Source organism: Rhea americana, unplaced genomic scaffold, assembly GCF_003343005.1.
Source record: "Rhea americana isolate MKP2758 unplaced genomic scaffold, rheAme1 scaffold_368, whole genome shotgun sequence".
NCBI classification, from domain to species: domain Eukaryota; kingdom Metazoa; phylum Chordata; class Aves; order Rheiformes; family Rheidae; genus Rhea; species Rhea americana.
In genome coordinates, this window is record NW_028186499.1 from 161,048 (window position 1) to 182,872 (window position 21,825).

Genomic DNA, 21,825 nt, shown 5'->3' on the forward strand with positions numbered 1-21,825 from the left:
GAGATGTTGTTCAGGCAGGCAAGGTGAATCTCACTCTGTAACAGATCTTTCGAACTCCAGCTGTCTGGAAATAAGATGTCCCAGCTGCTAAAAAGACAGGCTGGAACTTCAGAAGATGGACACAATCCAAAGAGCCCTAAGGCTTTTTAAGTTCCTTCATGCCGCTTCCAGTCTGGTAACAGGCTTCTGAGAGGGTCTGGAAACCTTACAGTGAATGTGGTGAGGATCTCCCCTAGTCTTCCTTATAGGAAAGAGGAAGGCAGCAGCTTAGTGGTGGGAGTGCATCCCATGCATTGCCTCTTCCCTTACCCAGCTGCTTGATTTCTGTTGCTGCTTGGTGTTCATGATGGACATTGATGTGATAAAGATGACTGAAGCTAAAGGCTTCCTGAGGTCTGGAGCTTCAAACTAAGAAGTGTGTGTCCTCACTCTCTCATTGCAGAGAGATTGGTCTTGCAGCTTTCAGCATCTGCAGAGAAGCCCCAGAACATGCCTGGGCTCTGCAAACAGATTGTTGGCCTCTCTGAAGCAGCATAGGGCACTGCAATTCTGCAGCAGCCAGGGCTGATGGGATGTGTGCTGCGCAATTTGGTTAGTGCTCGGGTGTCAGACCCTCAACCAGAACTGAGCTATAAGAAGAGAGAGCACGTGTCTACTCCAACTTGGGCTCTGTAACTTTGGGAAAGTGCAAGGCAGGCAGCACTGATGTAACAGAGCCCTGATAGCCCAGTGATTTAGCAGAGTTCTGGTAACTCCTCTCTTGATGGAACATCCCTTTCCCACCTACCATACATATACTGATGGATACTGTGCTGGGGCTTGGGAGAAGGGCTTGAACTATTACTTTCAGCTAAAACCTTGTGTGGCACTGACCACTTTGTCTTGTGCTAATGAGAAGGAGCTCTGTGGAGAAGTAGAGAGCCACTATCCAAAAAAATGAAGCATGAAGTGTTTAATGGCTTGCAAATAAGTGGTGCCTGGACTCTATGCCTAGTGCTAATATCCTTCCACAAGAATTACTTCAGACTACCAGAAGCATCAATTGATGTTGTTACACATGTACGTGCATTTCCTGCCTCCCAGGAGAGGATCAGTCTGGCTTGAGGCAGCAGTAATAAGAGCTGTCTCTGTGCAGCCCTGTGGTGAAGAGGACCCAAACTTATCCCTGTTCTCTTGCCTCTTTTGCAGGTACCAAATAAATTTCGTTATCCCTTCTATTATGAGATGTGTTGGTATGTGCTGGAGCGCTATGTCTACTGCATCACCAGCCGCTCGCATCTGACCAAGGACTTCCAGAAGGAATCGCTCAGTATGGGTAAGCCCTCTGTTCTTTGTCTGTTCCTTATCCCTTCCTCACACATGTTGAAGTACTTTCTTCCACCCCCCCTGCTCAGATACCATCTGGCTTAGCAGTAGAGCAAGCAGGAGAAGGCTATGCAAGAGGAATTCAGGACCATCACTTCCTTAACTTCACAGGGTGGTTTCTTTGCGTATTTCCTCTATTTTCACTGTTCACTGTGTTGAGCCCTCAGAGGGGAAGGTGGACTGGCCAAAGGAGGTGTAACTTTGTGCAAAAATCAAAACTAGCTAAGCTATTGCTTCCTCCTTTACCTCTGTGACAGACTAAGATCCCTGCAGCTGCAAAACTAGCACGAAAGTTCCTGGCCTTGCTGGTACACATAGGGCCTTTAACTGAAGAGTGGGAGGGAAGCTGCAGTAACCACATTGTGCTGTGGGCTCCAGGACTATAATGTTTTCTTGCTGTTCAGAGCCTTCTTGCAGGCAGAGTTTAAGGTGCTGTGATAGAGGGTATATACAAGGAAGTGCAAGAGCTCTCTTACAGAAGGAAGTTTGAACAGCCAAGGCAAACAGGCCTGTGCAGAAATTCAAGACATGATTTATCACAAAGACCCTTTTAGAAGGAGAGTGCTGGATTGTCTCTATCCTAGGCCCTTGAAGCAAATATGTCCTCTCATATCTAAGAGCGTAAACATTGGCTCCTGGGCAGCCCTCTTCATAGCCAGAGCCTTTCCAAGGCTTTCAGCTTCTGTCCAAAGGGTACTAGCAGATGGAAAAGCTGTCCTTTTCCTGCAGCTCCCTGGAGATCACACCTCAGCTTCTGAGGTTCTTGTTTTGGGATAAGCTGGTTGTGTTCTGCCAGAGGCCTTCAGTACCTCCATTGCCTTTTTTTAAACCATGGAAGAGCAAGGAGGAAGAACTAGTACAGAGACCTGAAAGGAAGAGAGCAGGATAGCCCACTTCCCTTCTAGTGTCAGGGGAGGGTGCCTTCTCCATCATACACAATCAGGTTCAAAGACCTCGTGGTCATCTAGTGAGTCCACATTCTCTTCCTCCCCCAACAAAGGCAGGTTTAAGGTCCCAGATCACTTCCAGGAAGGGACAACTGGACATCTGGGACCTTCCCAAAGTAAATCTAATCCAGAGCTTTGCTGTTCCCTCCTCTAAGAGATTTTCCTGAGGTTGGTGCCTGGCCTTCCCTTGAAATTAATTGGGAATGGGAAAGGATTTTTAATAATTCTTTGCTAGCAGCCACCTGCCCTGTCCTTTCTCTGGCCTTCTCTCTCTACCTATTTGTGGCTTCAGTGCTTCTCTAGTGACTGAGGAGATTCGTCTAGAAACTGAACATCTCTTGTAATTGCCTACCAGCTGTGCTCTTCTCACTGTCTCTGTTGTGACAGATATGGAGCTGAGCTCTTCAGACTCAGTAAACATGGAGGAAGAGGAGGAGGAGGAAGAGGAGGAGGAAGATGCATCAGGGAAGGAACCCAGGCGACCAGTCACAAGACGGTCTGTTCTTACCAGCCCCATAGCCAATGGTGCCAGTGTGGACTATGATGAACTGGGCAGGAGCTGCCGGAGCAGTTTGGTGGGTCTGAAGAAGACCCCATCTATAGACTCTTCTGACTCCAGCCGGGGTTCCCAAAATGGCCAGACCTGGGACCCACATGGTGGCAGCCCAAACAAAAGCAGGAAGGTTCACCTGACACAGTTCGAGCTGGAGGGGCTGCGCTGCCTCGTGGACAAACTGGAGTCGCTCCCGCTGCACAAGAAGTGTGTCCCCACTGGCATTGAGGATGAGGATGCCCTCATCGCTGATGTCAAGGTATGTATGTGTGAGGAAGCTGCAGGCACTGCCCTTCCTGCTGCCTGTCCTCAGGTTGCCAGGATGCGTTTGCTTTGCCATGACTTCAGAGATGGAAAGGACTTTTCTCCCAGGGAAACTCATATGTGATCCTGATTGTACCTCAGGCCCAGTGAGGGTGACACATCTGCAGACTTGAGGTTGTCTTTTGCTGTGTGAGGCCAGCGAGACACCAGCTGATGCTTAGAGGCAATCCTCCCTTTGAACAGTCAAAGGTGGATTTTGGGTCAGAGATAGAAGAAGCATATTCACTCTTTGCCAGCATGGCTGAAACACCTGTGGTGAGGTCCTTTCGGCCCTGTCTGGGTTACTAACAGATGTGATGCACTAATGTTCACTTGTGACATAGTTTGTTTTCTGTTCTGGCTCTGACCTTCTCAGGCTGCTGGTCACTGGAACAGTTGGGGCTCTTTTTTTTTTTTTTTGCCCCAGGTGGATTTGGCCTTGTTCTCTTCGATTGTTCGTGCAGGATGTGATCTTAGGTTATATGAGAATGTGGCTGTGGAGTGTGTGTTTGTTTGTCTTGCTTTGCATCCTATGCTGTATCTGCCAGACGTGTTGTGCTAACTTCATGAGCTTGGGTGTTTTAACCTTCTCATTTCAGAGGTTAATCCCTAACGCCATGAGAATTTCAGCTTCACTTAATTCCCCAGATGTCCATTTTAGACTCTAAAACCATAGTTAGCTTCTACTCCATTCCTTGCTGATGGTTAGCTGTTCAGTTGTTGGCCTGTTTGAAGTTGACACCAATGGCTGTGTCTGGACATACCCTGGTCCTTGCTGTTTTGTGCGTGTTCCCTAGGCTCTGTCTCCACTTTTGTGTAGTATTTTGGGAAAAACATGCTTTGCCGCTTTTGGTGCGCTGTGGCACAACTATGGAGTCCCAGCGTGGGTGGTTACAGATCTGGTTTATCGGCATATCAGCACTGTTCTGTGGCGCTTGGCTGATGTAGTGAACATACACGCTTGCACAAGGGAGCCTGGTGTAATCTGCTGGGTGTTTTGAGGCAGAATATTCGAGGTTACTCTGTTCAGTGGGGTATTAAGACCCATTCAAAGTACTTGGCATATTCTGGAGCTAATGTACGTACAACTGTGGTGTTGATGTGACCCACCAAACTCGTTGTTCAGCTATGCCTCACAGATGAGGTGTGGGTAAAAGTTAGTGCTGATTAGTCAGAGCAAGAGGCTTCCATGAAGATCTCACTCCCTGAAGCCAGATGTCTTCCAAGGTTCTGAAGCACCCTGAGTTTTAGGACTCTCTGGCCCTTGGTATTAGCAGCTTCCTAAGTAAAGCCTATGTTCCAAGGCACCCTCAAAGCACAAAAATCCTTAGTCAGAGTTGTTGGAGAAAACAGAACAGATTTGTCAAATTACATTAAACTTTACTTTTAGCACTTACCTTTTCCTTAGAGGTAAGGGAATAGACAATTTAGGTTGGCTCTTAAACCTTGAAAAGGGTTAAGAAATTGTTTAATTAAATCCTTTAATTGGCCTAGGCACTTAAAATCCTTTTGAGGTCTAATTTTCAGTATCAGCAACTTGTATGGAGAGCACAGTATTCTATGGCAGGAAAAATTGTTACCAAGCTAGAATCACAGAATGGTTGAGATTGGAAGGGATCTCTGGAGATCATCTCGTCCCAGCCCCCCTGCTCAAGCAGGGCCACCTACAGCACGTTAGGCAGGATTGCATCCAGGCGAGTTTTGGATGTCTCCAGAGAAGGAGACTCCACCGTCTCTCTGGGCAACCTGTTCCAATGCTCAGTCACTCTCATAGTGAAGAAATTCCTCCTCACATTCAGGTGGAACTTCTTGTGGTTCAGTTCGTGCCTGCTGCCTCTTGTCCTTTTGCGTGGGACAACTGAAAAGAGTTTGTCCCCATTCCCTTGACACCCTCCCTTCAGGTACTTAGAGACTGACAAGATCCCCCCTCAGTCCTCTCCAGTCTAAACAGGCCCAGCTCTCACAGCTGTTCCTCGCAGGGCAGATGCTCCAGCCCTCTCATCATCTTCGTAGCCCTGTGCTGGACTCTCTCCAGCAGTTCCATGTCTCTCTTGTGCTGGGGAGCCCAGAACTGGACACAGAACTCCAGGTGAGGCCTCCCCAGGGCTGAGTAGAGGGGCAGGATCACCTCCCTCGACCTGCTGGCAACACTCTTCCCAATGCAGTCGAGGATACCATTGGCCTTCCTGGCCACAAAGGCACATTGCTGGCTCATGGTCAATTTGTCATCCACCAGCACTCCCAGGTCTTTCTGTGCAGAGCTGCTTTCCAGCAGGTCAGCCCCCAGCCTGTACTGGTGCATGGAGTTATTCTTCCCTAGGTGCAGGACTCTGCACTTGCCCTTATTGGACCTCTGGAGGTTCCTCTCTGCCCAGCTCTCCAGCCTGCCCTGGTCTCTCTGAACAGCAGCACAGCCCTCAGGTGTATCAGCCACTCCTCCCAGCTTGGTGTCATCAGCAAACTTGCTGAGGAGGCACTCTGTCCCTTCATCCAGGTCATTGATGAAGAAGTTGAACAGGATGGGACCTGATACTGAGCCCTGGGGAACTCCACTAGCTACAGACCTTTGGCTAGACTCTGTGCCACTGATGACAACCCTCTGAGCTCCCCCTTTCAGCCAGTTCTCAATCCACTTCACTGTCCACTCGTCTAACCCACACTTCCTGAGCTGATCTGTGAGGATGTTATGGGAGACAGTGTCCAAAGCCTTGCTGAAGTCAAGGTAGACAAGGTCTGCTGCTCTCCAGAGACCTCATCTACCCAGCCAGTCATTCCATCATAGAAGGCTATCAGGTTGGTTAAGCAGGATTTCCCCGTGGTGAATCCATGCTGGCTACTCCTGATCACCTTCTTTTCCTCCATATGTCTGGAGATGACATCTGGAGTAAGCATCCCACCAGGGATGGAGGTGAGGATAAGGGGTCAAGCAGTTATCCATATGTCTGTAGATCATCATATGGGGTATAGTTCCTAATGTTTCTTACGTAGGTTTTTGCCTAACTCCTAAGTATCAAAGTGCAGCCCTTCCCAATGAGATGACTGGTCCATCTTGTCCTGATGGTCTTGCCTTTCCTTGCAGCAGTCTGAGGTGGGATCCCTAGGGGGTTATTCTATGCTAGATCTCTTCTGTTCTAGAGCTTATTGTAAATTCATCTGCATCCCTTCATTGAGTAGTGGAAAAGTAGAGCATAATCCACTTTGAGTGACTTAAGCTGAATAGGAAGTGGTATCTTTCTACCATATGCTCCATAGCATCTTAGACTCACTTCAGGGCCGTCAGTCTGTAGCTGGTACTCTTGCTCTTTAGTTAACTGGTGTGGGTCATTGATGGACCTGAAGCCAACAGGACTATATGGAGGTACCTTTTCTAGAGGAGTGTGGTAGGAATATGTTCTTGGCGCTTGCTAGCTCTGTTTTGTTACCATCACTACATAGCTATATTCCAGTTAGACAGATGCTGCTTCGCGAAAGGTTTTTTGATAATGTGGCAACTGGAGTACCTAGAAATGGCACAAAGTATATGATTGCTGTGATGTAAGGCCAAAGCTTGGATCTTTGACCTGGCAGGTATGGGTTGGGGCTGGAGAAAGCATTTGATGCTGTATGCTCTGGGCTTCTTTTGTTATGAGTGAACACTAAACTAAACCCTTCATGGAGGTGCCTCTGTATCCAAAGAAAGATGGATCAAATGTATATATCTGGGCTTGGATCCTTCCCTGGTCACAACTGATGATCTACATGTTTATTATACTACCTATATTATATCTGCTACCTAGATGTTAGAACATGCCATTTTCTCATTGTGGAGCCCAGATATGCAAGTAGTAGCCTGCCACCTGCATCTGTCAGATCGAATGCCCTAAAATGCTTCCTGCCATCCTCTGCTAGCTGATGTCCCCAGGCATGCGTGTGAGGAGACATGGGCCAGACAAATGCCCCATCTTCCTACTGCCTTTTGGGTGGTGATTGTGTCTTCAGGATGTCTGTGGGTTAGGTCACTTGAGGAAATCTGCTTGTCATGTTAGGTCAGTTGGGGAAATCTTGTCATGAGTTGAGCTTGAGCTCAACTGGACCTGATACTTTGCATGCGGTGAAGAGGTGCTTCCAGCTCCATGGCAGGAGAGATTGACTGTCCACTGAGACTCTGTAAAGCCACCTCAGACAATGTTAAGGCTGTGTCAGGCAGCTTAGAAAGAAGGAGCACGTTGCAATTACTGACTCCTCCTTGACTCTAGCTTTGCCTGTCTCCCTGGGAAAGTTCTTGGTGATACCATGTCACTGCCTTCTGAATGAGCTGCTTTTGAGCCTCTTCATCAGGAGGGCCATCATGAACCAAAATGACTTCTAATTTGGCATTAGGCGAAAATCTACCTTCAGGGAAATAAGGTGGTGACACAATGCCTTGTAGCACTGATGGAAAAAAAAATCTCTACATGTTTGTTGATGTCTCCGTGGGCTCTCTGGACTTTGTTCTTTGAAAATGTCATTGGCAAAGAGGGAAACTTCAGAGAGATCACATCATCCAGGGTTTCTTCATCTTTTGACTGCTTCTGTTTGTCTCTGAACCAACCTAGGATGTACTGGTTTTCCTCACTCTTCAGAGGAGTAGGATGATTTATGACAGTCTAGTTCCTTTGGCTGTTGGGTCATCTACAGAGAGTTGTCAGGCTTGTTGTGTGCTGATTGATGAGCCAAGCCGACATCTGAAGTAGGTGCTGTAGTGCCACCAGGCACTCATGCCTTGGTAACTACTGCATATGGGTTGTGTTTGGGCTCTACATGGAGGCCTTGGTGTAGGTGTTGAAGCAGTGAGCACTGCAGAAACGAGGAGAGATTCTCCCAAAAATGCAAATCCCACTTCCAGATCCTCATCTCAAAGCCTCTGGTCTGGCATTGTGTACAGGAAGCTGCTCAGTGTTATTAGGTCTCCTCCAGGATCAGAGACATCTCACTTTGCTGCAGAAGAGTGTTATTTTCTTCCATCTGAGCTGTTCCTCCTGGTGGTGAGGTCTCCCTGAGATATTTCCTGTGCCTGGTGCTCCCCTATCCCTGCTCCAGTAAATCTGCCAAGTGGGGTTTGCTTTTCTGAGAGAGCACATCTTTCCAGGTGCTTGTGTCTGGACAAGAAAGGTCAAGTCTGCTGAGAAGGTTGTCCACTGGTGGGAAGGTAGGATTGGCCATGCTTCCCTCTCTGGCTCAGGAGAGGCTAAACAACCCGGTATTGATACGTTGAGCCATGTGCAATGTCCCTCGTGTGTATGCCAGCAGTTTGAGATGTCTGACACTTCCACTCAGCCCCTTTGCCAAGCAGCTGTGGGGAATGCCATACTCTGGAGCAAGCAGGGCCAAAGACCTCTCAGTTGCTCTGCTGCCTGATGAGATGTGACCTGAGCATGCGCCCACCACACCCAGCTTCTGCACAGGGCCAAAGCACATGGCAGGTGTCAGTGTCTCCAGCATACTCCAGACAACAGTATTTGCCGGTGTGTGCAAAGAGCCTGTGCCTGGAGCTCAAGAGTAGCTTCCCTGTGGTGACTCTCAAGAAGTCACAGTGGCATTACCTATCTAGATGGTGACTGTTCAGACCTACATGTCTAGTCAATGTGCAGCTTGCTTCAGGGTAGGAAACACAAGCTGTAGTCACCTGCAGATGTACTGGATGTGTCAGACAAGTGGAAGCAGTTGTTCTTCTCTACAGCTGCTTTTGAGGAGTTTACTTTGTGTAAAGGACTTCTTACATTTCGGCTGTGGTCATCTGGAGTGTCAGAGTCAGGGAGCTGGGGCTGGCCAGGGGAGCCATTGCTTCACCCGTGTGTGTTTGTCACCATCTAGCAGTTTGTTTAGTGGCAGCTTTGGGAGCACAACTGCTCCCAGACTTACCTTGTAGATATTTGTCAGGGCAGGGAAGGTCTGTGCATCCAGATCAGCAGAGTGTGGGTCCAGTACCTGCACCCCATGTGTTTCAGGGGGCTCATCTTCCCTGCTGTGACTTGGAAGCCCTTTTTCCCCACTCATACCTCTGATGTTGCCTAGATCCAGGTGGCTTCAGCTTCCAGCCCCGAAAACCGCCCTGGCAAAGACAAAAGAAAGGTGGCAGGGGACTGGGCATGAGCAAGAGAAGGGTGCCAGCAGGCAGGCTGGGGTGCACACAGGGGTTAGAAGCTCTCTGCCATGCTTTCCAGGGCCCTGGGGGAGCCTGGCCCTGGAGTCTCCGATTGCAGTGGTGGAAGGAGGGGAGGGGATGGTGGGCTGCACCAGCCAGGCCTCTGCACCAATCCGTGTGGCGCCAGCTGCCTGTCCCAGCCCCTCCCGGCGCTGCAGCAGAACGGCTCTGCCCTCTGCTCACTAGCTCGCTTTTTCTCTTCTGCCATCTTCCCGTTGCAAAGCATTGCTGGGAACCGCATGTGGGTGACGCAGCAGCATTGTTTCAGGCTCAGGAAGCTGCCGCTGCTGCCCAAGGGCTCAGGGAGGAACACGCGGCTGCTGGGGCAGCTGTTGGAGCCAGGGAGGAGCAGGGGACGACTCAGGGCGGGGGGCTCGGCTGCTCTCCCAACCATGTCCCTGAAGACCAGGGGTCCGGCTCGAGTCTGCTCAGACTGAGCGAGCGAGTGGAGGTGTCCAGGGAGGGGGTGGGGGCCCCCAGCCCTCGCAGTGCGAGCACCGAAACAAAGAGGGCTCGGCAAACTTCACCCCAGAGTCGCAGCAGCTCCAGAAGCACAAGGTCAGGCAGCCGCCAATGCTCGGCGGGTGGGGAGGGTACGCGGGGGCAGTCCGGCCCTAGGCGGGGCGGGAGGGGACCACTGGGGGGACCTAGGCATCCTCCACTTTCCCAAAGAGGTCTCGGGCTGGTGCCCAGGCTCACCTTTGCCCTTCACTTTTGCGGGACGCACTGAATCGCGCTGAGTTCCTGCCAGGGCAAAGGGGGAAGTGTGCAGCATGCTTGCAGGCTCCCCTCAGCATTGTCCGCTCCTGCCAGAGCATGAGGGGCGTTGGGAGATGGCAATCTCACCCCAGCCCCGAGCAGAATGCGGCCACGGGACCCGGGCACTCCCTGGGGAGCTGATCGACTTCTTCAAGCTTAGAGCGTGCCCAAAACGCCATCGCCCTCCGCTGGGGCCAGGACGGGGACAGCCCCCAATTCCCTGTGTGCACACGCCTGTGGGGGTTGTGTGTGTGTGTGTGTGTGTGTGTGAGTGTGTGTGCGCATGAACGCAACCCTCAGACCCTGACCTTTTCTTTAAGTGCATGCACGGGAAAGGTTGGCCGGGTGGCGGAAGGTCTGTAGACGGTGCGCCACACCACTGAGGAGCAGCGGAGAGGCTGCGGCTTCCTGCCACTCGCAACCTCCAGAACTGGGTGGGGAGGTACTGGAAAGGTGCCCTGTGCAGGAGTTGAGCTGGAGCACTCGCGTGAGGAACTGGCAGCCCCTTGGGGAAAGCCAGCCCAACCCCTGGCCCTGGCCCCGCCTGGCAGCGGAAAGCGTGGGTGCTCAGTGGGTGCTCAGTGTGCACGGCAATGCTGGCAGGAGTCTCCTGCAAGTGTAGCCATGGCAACGCCAAGTAAATAAAGCACCTTTTGCAATGGCAAATTCACAAGGAATGGCTGTGGGGGGAGGGCCACAACTGAGGGGGTGAGTAGGAGAGCTGAAACATCAAGGATGCATACAGGGAGTCTGCCTCTGACCTATGGTATGACAGGCAGCCATGCTCTTGGCAATGTGTCTGTTCAGGCAGCCCCCAGCCTTGATGCCTGGGGATCTCGTGTTGAAGCCAAACCCTGAGGCAGTGTGGGGGAGCAGCTTTCAGCTACCTGGCAGCTTGCACCACACTACTAAGGAGGTACTGGAGTGCTGCATCCTCGAGCCACTCCACCCTTGAGCTGCCCCACACCTGGGGAGCGTTGTGAGGACGGAAAGGGGCTTAAATCCTGCTGGATTGGCAAAGCTCTGCGCTCTCCCCAACCACTGCACAGTGTGGGGCCTCAGGGCAGAAATGCAGTTGATGAAAGCACTCGTGCAGATCGACTCAACAGAGTTTGTCTGTCTAATGTGGGGAAGGATTGTTGCTCGCAGGCATGGATAGAGGAGGGCTGTGCTTCCTTGCCACGTTTGAAGCATGCTGTCCTTGGCATCTAGTCAGAGCCTGCATCGCTGGCAGGAGTGTTGTTTTGCTGTGCTCACACCTGTGCTTTTTGTCTCTTGCTTTTTTCCCCCCTCTATCTCCATCAGCTGCTCCTAGAAGAATACGCGAACAGCGATCCCAAACTGGCACTTACAGGCATCCCTATCGTCCAGTGGCCCAAGAGAGATAAGGTAAGAGCATGGCACGAAGGATATTCCTGGGAAAATATTGCGTGTGGCTTAGGCAGTTCCCCACTATCAGCCAAGTTGCCCTTTGGGGCTGAGTTGCAGCAGCGCCACGTGTGCATTTGCCTGCGGAGCCTAGCCAGTTGGCAGAAAGGGGAGTGCTGCAGAGGCAGAGCATGGGGTTCAGCTGCCTTTACAGCACTTTGAGCAAATGAATTTATTCACAGTTCTGAAGATACCCACATTGGTTACCCTTGTTCAACTGATGGGTGGTAATTAGGTTATCCCTAGCTGTTACATGTGTTCCAGCCCCCCCTTTTTTTTTTCTCAGAGGAGCTAGAGTCCTGCCGGTGGTGGAAGGAATGGTTCCCTAAAGGAAGCTGCAGCACACTGGCTTGACAAGGGGACCTTGGGTGGTGCAAACCACGTTGTGTGTCAGGGCAGACAGTGCTATTGCCTTCATCTGGCAGGTGAAGGGCAAGGTGTGAGGAATTGATGATAAGCATCAACCCTGCCTATTTTGTGGGTAAGGCAGTCTTAGCAAGCCAGTCCTTCACTGCTAGGTGAGTGTGCGCTCTTGGTTTATGTCCCTGCCAGCATACCTGCATGCTTCCCTATGCTGCAGAGTTGGCTCTTGCAACCCCAGAGAAGGCAGCTCCTTCCTTCCAGGAATCTTTCCCTGTGGAGAGCGGCCAACCCTTCAGGAGAGGGACCTCTTGACTTGCCCTTCCTTCTCCAATTGTGCTTGTAACCTAGGGTCCAAAGCTGGGCCACTTCCAAGGCCAAGCTTGCTGGGCAGATGGAGAGGCTTGGAGCAGCCTCTGTTGTAGACTGGCTGGCCAGGCTTTCCATCCACCTCCACAGGCTGTCTTCCTGCAGGCAGCTGGGACAGCTCCCATAGATTGCTGCTCCTTTCATGCTGGGAGACAAGTTTGTGGGCAGACTGATATATGGGAAGAACAGGGAGGATTGACAACACCCAGTCTGGACACCTAGAGACAGACAAGCCTCTCAGATTGCCGTTTGGAGGTACCTGTCCCTGTTCACCCTGTCTATGGGATTCAGTGCGACTTTGCTGGTTGTTGAATAGCACAAGTATCTCCTCTTGCCTCAGGCAGCATTTCTGGGAATAGAGACCTGACGATGTCTGCACACTTTGGATACAGCAGTCAGATGCTTGGCACATCTATGACCCTGCCCTTGTGATGGGTCCTTTAGGCACAGCACCTGTCTCTAGTCCTTCACCTTTGGTGCATACAATGTAAGAGCTGTCTCCAGAAGGATGCTGCAGCCAGTCTATTTATCTGAGGGTTGACAAGACACATGGCAGCAGTTGTCTGCTGGAGAGGTGTGCCGTCCCACCTATACTGTAAATAAGGGCTCTTGGGTGTTCCCATCATGCCTGCAGTTTGCAAAAAAGAATAATTGGAGCAGTCAGGGCTGGTAAAACCCAGCTAGACAGAAGTCTTGCATGCAGGATTTAGGGTTCTGAGCTGAGCTGGGTTCCTGTGGGCTTGAGCACTAGCTTTTCCCCCAGGGCAGAACTCTGGCCATTTGAGAGAGCCTGCTGAAGCCCAGCAGGATATTGAAATGCAGCAGCTACTTCATGATGTAAATCCTCATGTCCACATCAGGATCTTGGTCTACTCTTGCCCTGTAGGTAGGTTTGCAGGGTAGATCTGCTCTCTGAGGTCTGCACTTGCTCTGCTCCAGTCAGGGCACCCTGGCCAGCTCCAGTTCTGGAAGCCTCAGGCACTCTAAAAATACAGTAGAAGCACAGCACTGGCAACAAAGCTGAGCCCTGTTTCCTTGTGCTGCTTCAGGAGGAAGCTAAGCCTGTATGGAGGCCTGGAGAGATTTTCAGGCTGCCCAGACAAGCTTTCTCTGGTGGCTTGCTTCAGAAATAAAATGTGTCTGTTGGAGCACCACAATGCTTTCAAGTCTCAGCAACCCTTTTCAGAACTGGTTCTTACCCCGATAGGAAGGAGGGGAGGAATGGGAACCCTTGGCATGCAGAGATGAAGGCTGAATGCTGTTCAAGGAGACTGCCTCTTAGCAGTGCTGGTAGAGACTTGTCCTTTATCTCCAGCTCTCTCCTGCAGAGAGGTGAAGGAGCTAGGAAGTTCCCTCTGGAGCCTGAGTCAAAGGCTATCTGATCCAGGCTCAGTCCAGCAACCTGCCCTATCTCATGCTTCTTCGCTCTCTATCTGTTGCCAGCTAAAGCTCCAGGCCCGGCTGAGGGTCCGCCTGCCCGCCATACCCATCACCAAGCCTCACACCATGAAGCCAACCCCCCGCCCAACACCTGTCAGGCCCACCGTCTCTCCCATCGTGTCAGGAGCCAGACGGAGGCGGGTGAGGTGCCGGAAATGCAAGGCTTGCATGCAGGGCGAGTGTGGCATGTGCCACTATTGCAGGGACATGAAGAAGTTTGGTGGGCCTGGTCGCATGAAGCAGTCCTGCGTCCTCCGACAGTGCTTAGCGGTGAGTCTGTGGCCTGATCGTTTTCCCTGAGAAGCCCACTGCAGCCTGGCAGCTACCTTGTCTGGCTTTACAAGGACAGAAAGAGGAGGGCAATGACAACTTTTTTTGATTCCTGGGGGCCGTCTGGCACCTACCTTGCCCTGGTTTCACCCCTGCTTTCCTTTGTAGCCTAGGCTGCCTCACTCGGTCACTTGTGCACTTTGTGGGGAGGTAGATCAGAATGAAGACTCACAGGACTTCGAGAAGAAGCTCATGGAGTGCTGCATCTGCAATGAAATTGTTCACCCTGGTTGTCTGCAGGTGAGCGGCTCTGGCACCAGGACAGACAGGGCTTGGCTGCAGGGAAGGGCAATCACTAACCTGCACTGTCCTTTCCCGCAGATGGATGGGGAAGGTCTGCTCAACGATGAGCTTCCCAACTGCTGGGAGTGTCCTAAATGCTACCAGGGTGATGACACTGAGAAGGGCCAGGTATGAGGCGAGTTATGCTGGGACAGAGGTGATGTGTCTTCCATTCCACTGCATCATGCTGGGGCACGGGCAGGGTTCAGCCACACCAGGCCACGGCAATGGCCTGGTGATGCAAAGAGCAGCAAGGATAAAGGTGCATGTGCAGATTTGCAGAGAGGGTTGGAGAGGAGGCGGGGAACAATGGAAGCTGGGGGATCAGTAAGGCAGTGACTGAGGATGGGCATTGTTTAGGGCTCAGCACAGTGGCACTTGGGGACCTGGCAGACACTGTCGCAGCCAGTTCCTGGAATCTCAAGGTGAGGTGCTAACAGCTCCCTGCTCTGTTCCCCTGTGCTCCCAGAGAGCCCATCAGCAAGCCAAAGCCAGGCTCCTGCAGAAGCAGCAAGGGCACCTGGGTCCCTCTGCCAGGCAGCAAGCAGACTATGTGCAGCAACAGCTGGCTGGGAGACCAGCCTATGGCTACCACGTCATCTGTAGGACCATGACTGCTGTTGTGGATGGAAATGTGGCAGCTAAGGCAAGCTAGACCGAGAGCAGTGGGCTAGGGGCACCTTCACCTTCCCCTCGGTGATGTGCATGCTTGGGGTGCACATTTGGCTGGCTCTGTGGTTCACTGTCACTTAAAGCAGAGATGATGAGCACCCCTGTTCGCTGTGGTATGTTGTGCTGAGCAGTGATCCCAAGGGTTTCCACTGCAAGATGCTGGGGACCACTAGGCACAGTGGAAACTACCTCCAACCTCAAAGGTCTCCCCTTTTTGTGAAAGGGGAAGGAATGTGTTGGTTACCAGTGTGTGTGAACGCTAGTCTTGGTGGGCACAACTGGTGCAAATGAGGGGGTGCCTTCTCCAGGTCTACTACTGCTCTATCCCCACTAACCTTCTACCCTACTTCCCAACAGAAGCGGAAGGTGGAAGAGAGCGATGATGACACAGCACAAGCCAAGGTGCTGCGGCCCCTACGGAGTTGTGAGGAGCCTCTGACCCCACCACCCAACTCACCCACTCCCATGCTGCAGCTGATCCACGACCCTGCATCACCACGAGGCATGGTGACACGCTCATCCCCAGGAGCCGGCCCAAGTGACCACCACAGTGCCAGCAGGGATGAGCGCTTCAAGCGACGGCAGCTGCTCCGGCTCCAGGCTACTGAGCGAACCATGGTGCGGGAGAAAGAGAACAATCCCAGTGGCAAGAAGGAGCTGTCAGAGGTGGAGAAGGCCAAGCTGCATGGCTCCTACCTCACCGTGACACTGCAGCGCCCCACCAAAGACATCCATGGCACTTCCATTGTCCCTAAGCTGCAAGCTATCACAGCCTCCTCCACCAACCTACAGCATTCTCCACGCGTGGTCGTGCGCCACACACCCGCCAGGATGCCCCAGCGGGGTGGGGGGGATGAGGAGGCAGCTGAAGAGGAGGATGAGGAGGAAGAAGAGGAGGATGACGAGAACGCGGAGGAGGGGGGGGCAGCCCGGCTCAATGGCAGAGGGGGCCGAGCACAGGAGGGCGAGGAAAGCTGGATGCAGCGTGAGGTGTGGATGTCCGTCTTCCGCTATCTCACTCGCAGGGAGCTCTGCGAGTGCATGCGGGTGTGCAAGACCTGGTACAAATGGTGAGTGTGGGAGACCTACGGGGAGCAGCATGGGCAGACCTTCCCGTGCCCTGATTTGTGGACCAAGCATGGTCACACCAAACCTTGCACCTGAAAGGGACACAGGCTGAGATGGAAAGGGGAGGAAGGGACCTCACTTGCAGTACTGTTGGTGCGCTCCCTCTGCATCTCAGAGCTGTCACTTAGTAGGCAGCATTGCCCTTGTGCCCTGCAGCCAGTCCTGCTTGCTGCTGCCTCTTCCATATGCGTGCCAGTCTCTCCTGTCCCTGTTTGTGACCTTCCTTTTCTCCCCTTTGCTGGGAGACAGTCACAAACTGTCACCCAAACACCTGTTCCTCTGCTTTTGTCCTTGCAAGGTGCTGATGCCCTTTGCCCACCCACCGCTAGGCCTGATCTTAGCTCTCGCCTGCCTCCCATCCTGACACAGCCTCACAACTCACAGCTGATGAAGTCAGGCTGAGGCAGGGATGGATTTGCTGGCTGGAAATGCCCGGGGCGGGGGGGGGAGGGCAAAGACAATGCTGGTACTGGGACAGCTGTGGATGCAAGGCTTGGGAACAGACAGCAACTGGAAGCTGCAGGTTTCTAACTGCCGAGTAGCAAGAATGCCCAGGCTGCTCCTGTTGCACCAGCTTTGATTGGCGGCCGATGGAAATTGTGTGATGCAGTAGATGCAGGAGACCTGGACACTGCTGTATTTGGGGGTGTGGGGGCTGTGAAACCATACCCTCGCTCATCACAGGCTTTTAGGACAGAGCTGTGCTGCAGTTGGGTCCCAAGTTTCTGCAGGCTTCTGTGGGAGATGAGTTTGTGTCACTTCCAGGCTCTGTTACAGCTCCCAGCAAACTGAGGAGCATTGAGGCTATAGGATGGGACCAGAGTGAGTGTGTTTTGCCTGCTGGGAGCAAGGATGCTTCAGATCTTAGCCTTGGCAGGAAGAGCACCCAGGAAAGGGTAAACCGGCCAACGGTTGTGATTTGGTCTTGTTATGTGGCAGCAAAATCGTGCTGGGGTTGTTCTAGGCATCCCTGGGTGGCTCAACCCCACCACCAGCAACCTCCCCATGTGTCCTGGAACTCACACAGATATGCCTCTTATCACACAGGGCTCTGGGCTCTCAGTCCTTGGCTTTTAACCTTGTCCCTGTCCCTAGGTGCTGTGACAAGAGATTGTGGACAAAGATAGATTTAAGCAGGTGCAAGTCCATCACCCCCCAGGCACTGAGTGGCATCATCAAAAGACAGCCAGTCAGCCTCGACCTCAGCTGGACCAATATTTCCAAAAAACAGCTCACGTGGCTTGTCAACAGGCTGCCAGGTGAGCAGGGATTGGGGAGGGATCCCTTACCTCTGTTCTCAGCCTGCATGGAGGCTTCACTTGCAGCAAGACTGCAGCAAGCGGCAGGCTCTGCCTCTATGGTACCCCTTCTGGCAGGAAATCTCTTGGGTGCTTGGATCTCTTCACCTAAGAAGCAGGTGATAGTGCCCCCTGCCCCGGTAGCTGTGTTTTGACCTCTCTCTTTGTAGAGCCTGGCTTCCCATCCCATCCCAGGCGGGAAGGGGAGCTGTTTCATTGTGTGCCTGGATAAAGAGGGCTATCTGGGATGCCTTGGAGCTGACTGAGGCTGGCTGACTTATTACCTCTCTTCCTTCTCCCGACAGGCCTGAAAGACCTCATCTTAGCAGGCTGTTCCTGGTCTGCGGTCTGTGCTCTCAGTACCTCCAGCTGCCCCCTTCTCAGGACCCTCGATCTTCGGTGGGCGGTAGGAATCAAGGACCCTCAGATCCGGGACTTGCTCACACCTCCAACAGACAAACCCAGTAAGCTGTTCCCCAGGCTGCCACAGGGCAAGGCTGGGGCAGTCATGACCAAGAAGGGTCACCACAACTTGGGGGGAGCTGAAGGAGGGAGATTTCTTGTTGTTATAGAGCAAGGAGGCATTGCCAGATCTGGAATTCCCCAAGTCAGCAGTGCAGACAGCTGCATGTCCATACTAAGCTACRTTTCTCTCTGCAGGTCAGGACAATCGCAGCAAACTCCGCAACATGATCGACTTTCGGCTAGCTGGCCTGGACATCACTGATGCCACACTGCGGCTCATCATCCGCCATATGCCCCTGCTCTCCCGCCTTGACCTCAGCCACTGCAACCACCTTACGGACCAGTCAGCCAACCTCCTAACAGCTGTGGGCTCTTCTACACGCAACTCCCTCACTGAGCTCAACATGGCAGGTAGGTACAATGCTCTCTGAGTGAGGCTGGCCTCCCCACGCCCTGCTGGATTGGGGATGGATTGGCCAGACAAATTTGCCATCAAGAAGTGGCTTCCTCCTCCCCTGCTGCCTTGCAGGTCTGACACGGAAGTGCAGCGCTGGCTTTGTGGCAGCACTGCAGCTCGCTCTCTCATCTCCCTGCAGGCTGCAATAAGCTGACAGACCAGGCCCTGCTGTACCTGCGACGTATCTCCAATGTCACTCTAATTGACCTGCGAGGTTGCAAACAGATCACCCGCAAAGCCTGTGAGCACTTCATCTCGGACCTGTCCATCAATAGCCTCTACTGCCTATCTGACGAGAAGCTGATCCAAAAAATCAGCTAGAGACCCCCTTTCCAGGCAGACTGAGGAGAAGGAAAAGAGCCCATCCTACCCCTCTCGGAGAGCCACTCCTCCGCATCCCCATCCTTCCCTCTGTGTCCTGCTGCTGCCTCCTACACAACTCGGCAGGCAGGGCCACTGCTGGTCTCACTCCGCCATCCTTCTTCCTCCTCCCCCTGGGACTTCTGCCGATGAAGATATGCCACCAGGCTGGCCAGTACCAGAGGAGGAACAGGCCAGTGGCAAGAAGCCCCATCTTGGAGGCTGGCCGCTCTTAAGGCGGAGGTTGTAATGGAGGTCTCCGTGCAGAGAAGTGGGGCACCCTCTTCCCCCTGCTTTTCCCTTCCCTCCCATCTCTTCCTTGCCTTGAAACACTTGTCACTTCCCTGTTAGCACAAGCTTGAGGGTGAAATCTCTCCAAGGAAGAAGGAGCAGAGCTGGAACAAATCCTTCATGCAACCACCAGCTTGTTGCTTGCCCTGCTCTGTCAGTCCTCTGTCCCCTCCCCCATGGTTTTCCTCATCTGGCTGTAGGGGCTATGATCGAACCCGCTCCTTCTCCCACTGCTCTTGTGCACCGGGGCAGCTCTTTCAGTGTTTAGGGCAGGAGCCTCACAGCCAGCATAACACAAGTTCTCCTGGCCCTACAGCTGGCACAAATGGGGTAGGAGCAGGGCAGCTTTGTGGCATGTTTTTCCCCTGGCTGGGGAGACGAGGCTGGGGGACACTGCGCTTCAGCTCTGGGGCAATGTCAGCCTTGGAGCATCGCATGTCCTAATGCAGCCCTGTGGCAATGGCCAGGGCTGGGCACCAAAAGGGAGCAGGGGAGATACCACAGATACATCAGAGCTCAGGGAGGACTTGGAAAGCATCAGCTGGGGGGTGAGTGAGCAAGTGGGGGGACAGGAGTTGCCTCCCCTTCCTTCCCAGCTCCCTGCACATAGCCTAGCATTGTGAAGCACTCTGGGGCTGCAGTGGTCAGAAGGGCAAAGGCAGCTCTGTCTCTGCCCAGGGCTCTTTGACCTGGGAGCCAAACTGCTATAAATGCCCCATCTCACTGTCCTCTCCTTCCCCCACCCCCTTTTAGCTGCCGTTTTTTCCTTTGCAATGAATGGTCGGTCCAAAGAACCTCTCTCTAGGGCAGCAGAGAGCTTTTTGCACTTTAAAAAAAAAAACACACACAAAAAAACAAAAAAAAATCAAAAAAGGCAAGAAAAGAAAAAAGGTTGGAATCTTCTTTTGGGTCACTATTTTATTTCCCTCCCTGTTCTGCCTGTGACCAGATGCTCCCTGTCTCTTCCCCAGTGTCTGAGCGCTTGGCAGCAACTGCACACCATGCTCTTGGCCTGCCCAGCCCAGCCTGGCCTGCCCTCCCCATTCACCTTGCAATGCATACAGATAGCACAAACCAGCACACCATGTGCCACTGGTTCCTAAGCCCCAGAGAAAGGACCACTGAAGGGCCAGGAAGCCTCTGTGGAGGCAAGCCCATGTGTCATCTTACTGCTTCAAAAGCAATAAGGGAGGAGAGAGTGGCTGCAGCCCCCTCTGGCTCTGCCAAGGGCTCCAGCACAGGATTTATGCCCAGGTATTGGGCAAGATGCCTTTGCTCTCCCGTGTCGAGGGGTTGGTCTGCACTTTCTCCCCTCCCCAGCAAGAGCCTGCTCCAGCACTGCGAGGTGGAGAAGGGAAATGCAAGTGTGATGATTTCCTCAGTGCCTCGGTACACGGGAGTTTTGCTGCAATGAATCTGGAGGGCTTTGAGCAGAAAATTACCTACGAGACTAAGAGCGAGAATGCCAGCCCCTCTGCTCATGGCTGGGCAGTGGAAGCTTTCTGCCTCTGTCTCTCTGGTTGGTGGCTCCTGTGAAAGACAGCAGAAAAATCAGAGTTTTGGTGGTTTGGTTTGGTTTGGTTTTCTTTTTTTTCCTTTGATTTGATTTGAGTTTCATGACAAGAAACAAAAAAGCTTAGGGTAAAGCTTAGTAGGAGCTGAGAAGGAAGCTGGCCTTGGGGCCTGTGCTGGCCTTAGGGCCTCTGCCAGCCCTGGGGCTTTCCAGGCTGGGCAGGCATCAGGGGCTTCTTCCATCAGGAAAGTGAGCATCTCTGTGCTTACACACGTTTGGCGCCAAGCGAAAGCAGCCCCTCGCTCCAGGGTGGCACAGTGAGGCAGGCGAGCCGAGCTGAGCTGGGGAGGGATGAGGCAACCGGAGTGGCAAGCCTTCAGCTGGCTTCCAGCCATCCTCTGCAGGGCCCCCCCTCATCTGGGGTTTCAGAGACGTGAAATCAAGGCGTGACCCTTGTTACCACCTAACCGGTCACCCCAGCCCCCTTGGTGGGTGAGGGGTGAAAATTCACAAGGAAAGAAGAAAAAAAAAGGTATATATGTGTATATATATATATATACATATATATATATAAATATAAAAATCACTTAGTGATTTAAAAAAACCCAGTCTGTTCCCTATAGACAACTCCTGCAAGAGAAGTCACTATTGTTTAAGGATTTGGTTGTGTTTTTGTTTTGTTTCAATTCCCCCTACCCCCCCCCCCGAGAAATACTGTAAATATATATTTTTTGTTGGCGATTTAGAGTCCATCTCTGATGTTTGTGCTTTAAAATTAAATGTAAGCATTAAGGGTAAAAGCAAACCAAGTCTTACGCTCTCTCAGTCAGTATGGTTTGGGTTGGGGGTTATTTTTGTCTGGGGGCAGAGGGAGGGGAGCTAGGTGGCATTTTGTTTTGTTTTTTCTTTTTTTCTTTTTTAAGCATTCTCCAATACTGGTTTTAGAGAGGATCTTTACTTATATTACCACAGGGATGGAAGAGATATTGGTGGGAGGGGGAAGATACCAGCCTCTGAAGGGAAATATTTTGTTTCTTGGGGGTGGATTTTTGGAATAAAAATTTAAAGAAAAACAAAACCCTGCATCTCAGTTCTGCCCATTGTTTGTCTGCGAGTTAGAGGGGAGTGGAGAGGCTGTGGCCCCTGTGGCCACCCTGGCCCTTGGGCTTTCTCTGTCAGGCTGAGCTGGGTGGAGAGGAAGCGTGGGGCTTGGTCATGTGTCTGGGCTCCTGCGCAGGAACCGGATGGTGGTGGTGGGGAGCAGTCCCCTGCGGCCACTTGTCCCCCACCTCAGCAACAAGCTGAGCCACATTCTGGAGCTGCATGCGGACACGTGCACTTT

At 52.4% G+C, this 21,825-nt stretch overlaps 1 protein-coding gene across 3 annotated transcripts in view; it reads left to right on the forward strand.

Moving 5' to 3' along the window:
• Window positions 1–21,561, forward strand: part of KDM2A (lysine demethylase 2A) — a 56,176-nt gene extending 34,615 nt beyond the window's left edge. For 2 of the 3 annotated variants that reach the window (XM_085312506.1, XM_085312507.1), the window contains exons 11-22: window positions 1,189–1,315; window positions 2,700–3,124; window positions 11,396–11,479; window positions 13,691–13,957; window positions 14,126–14,257; window positions 14,339–14,428; window positions 14,769–14,945; window positions 15,329–16,041; window positions 17,195–17,358; window positions 17,703–17,861; window positions 18,058–18,273; window positions 18,459–21,561. In XM_085312506.1, coding sequence (XP_085168632.1) covers window positions 1,189–1,315; window positions 2,700–3,124; window positions 11,396–11,479; window positions 13,691–13,957; window positions 14,126–14,257; window positions 14,339–14,428; window positions 14,769–14,945; window positions 15,329–16,041; window positions 17,195–17,358; window positions 17,703–17,861; window positions 18,058–18,273; window positions 18,459–18,640 — 2,736 coding nt within the window. In that variant the 3' untranslated portion in view covers window positions 18,641–21,561. The remainder of the gene's footprint in view (window positions 1–1,188; window positions 1,316–2,699; window positions 3,125–11,395; window positions 11,480–13,690; window positions 13,958–14,125; window positions 14,258–14,338; window positions 14,429–14,768; window positions 14,946–15,328; window positions 16,042–17,194; window positions 17,359–17,702; window positions 17,862–18,057; window positions 18,274–18,458) is intronic. The other variant, XM_085312509.1, reaches the window with a different exon arrangement.
• Window positions 21,562–21,825: the final 264 nt, after the last annotated feature.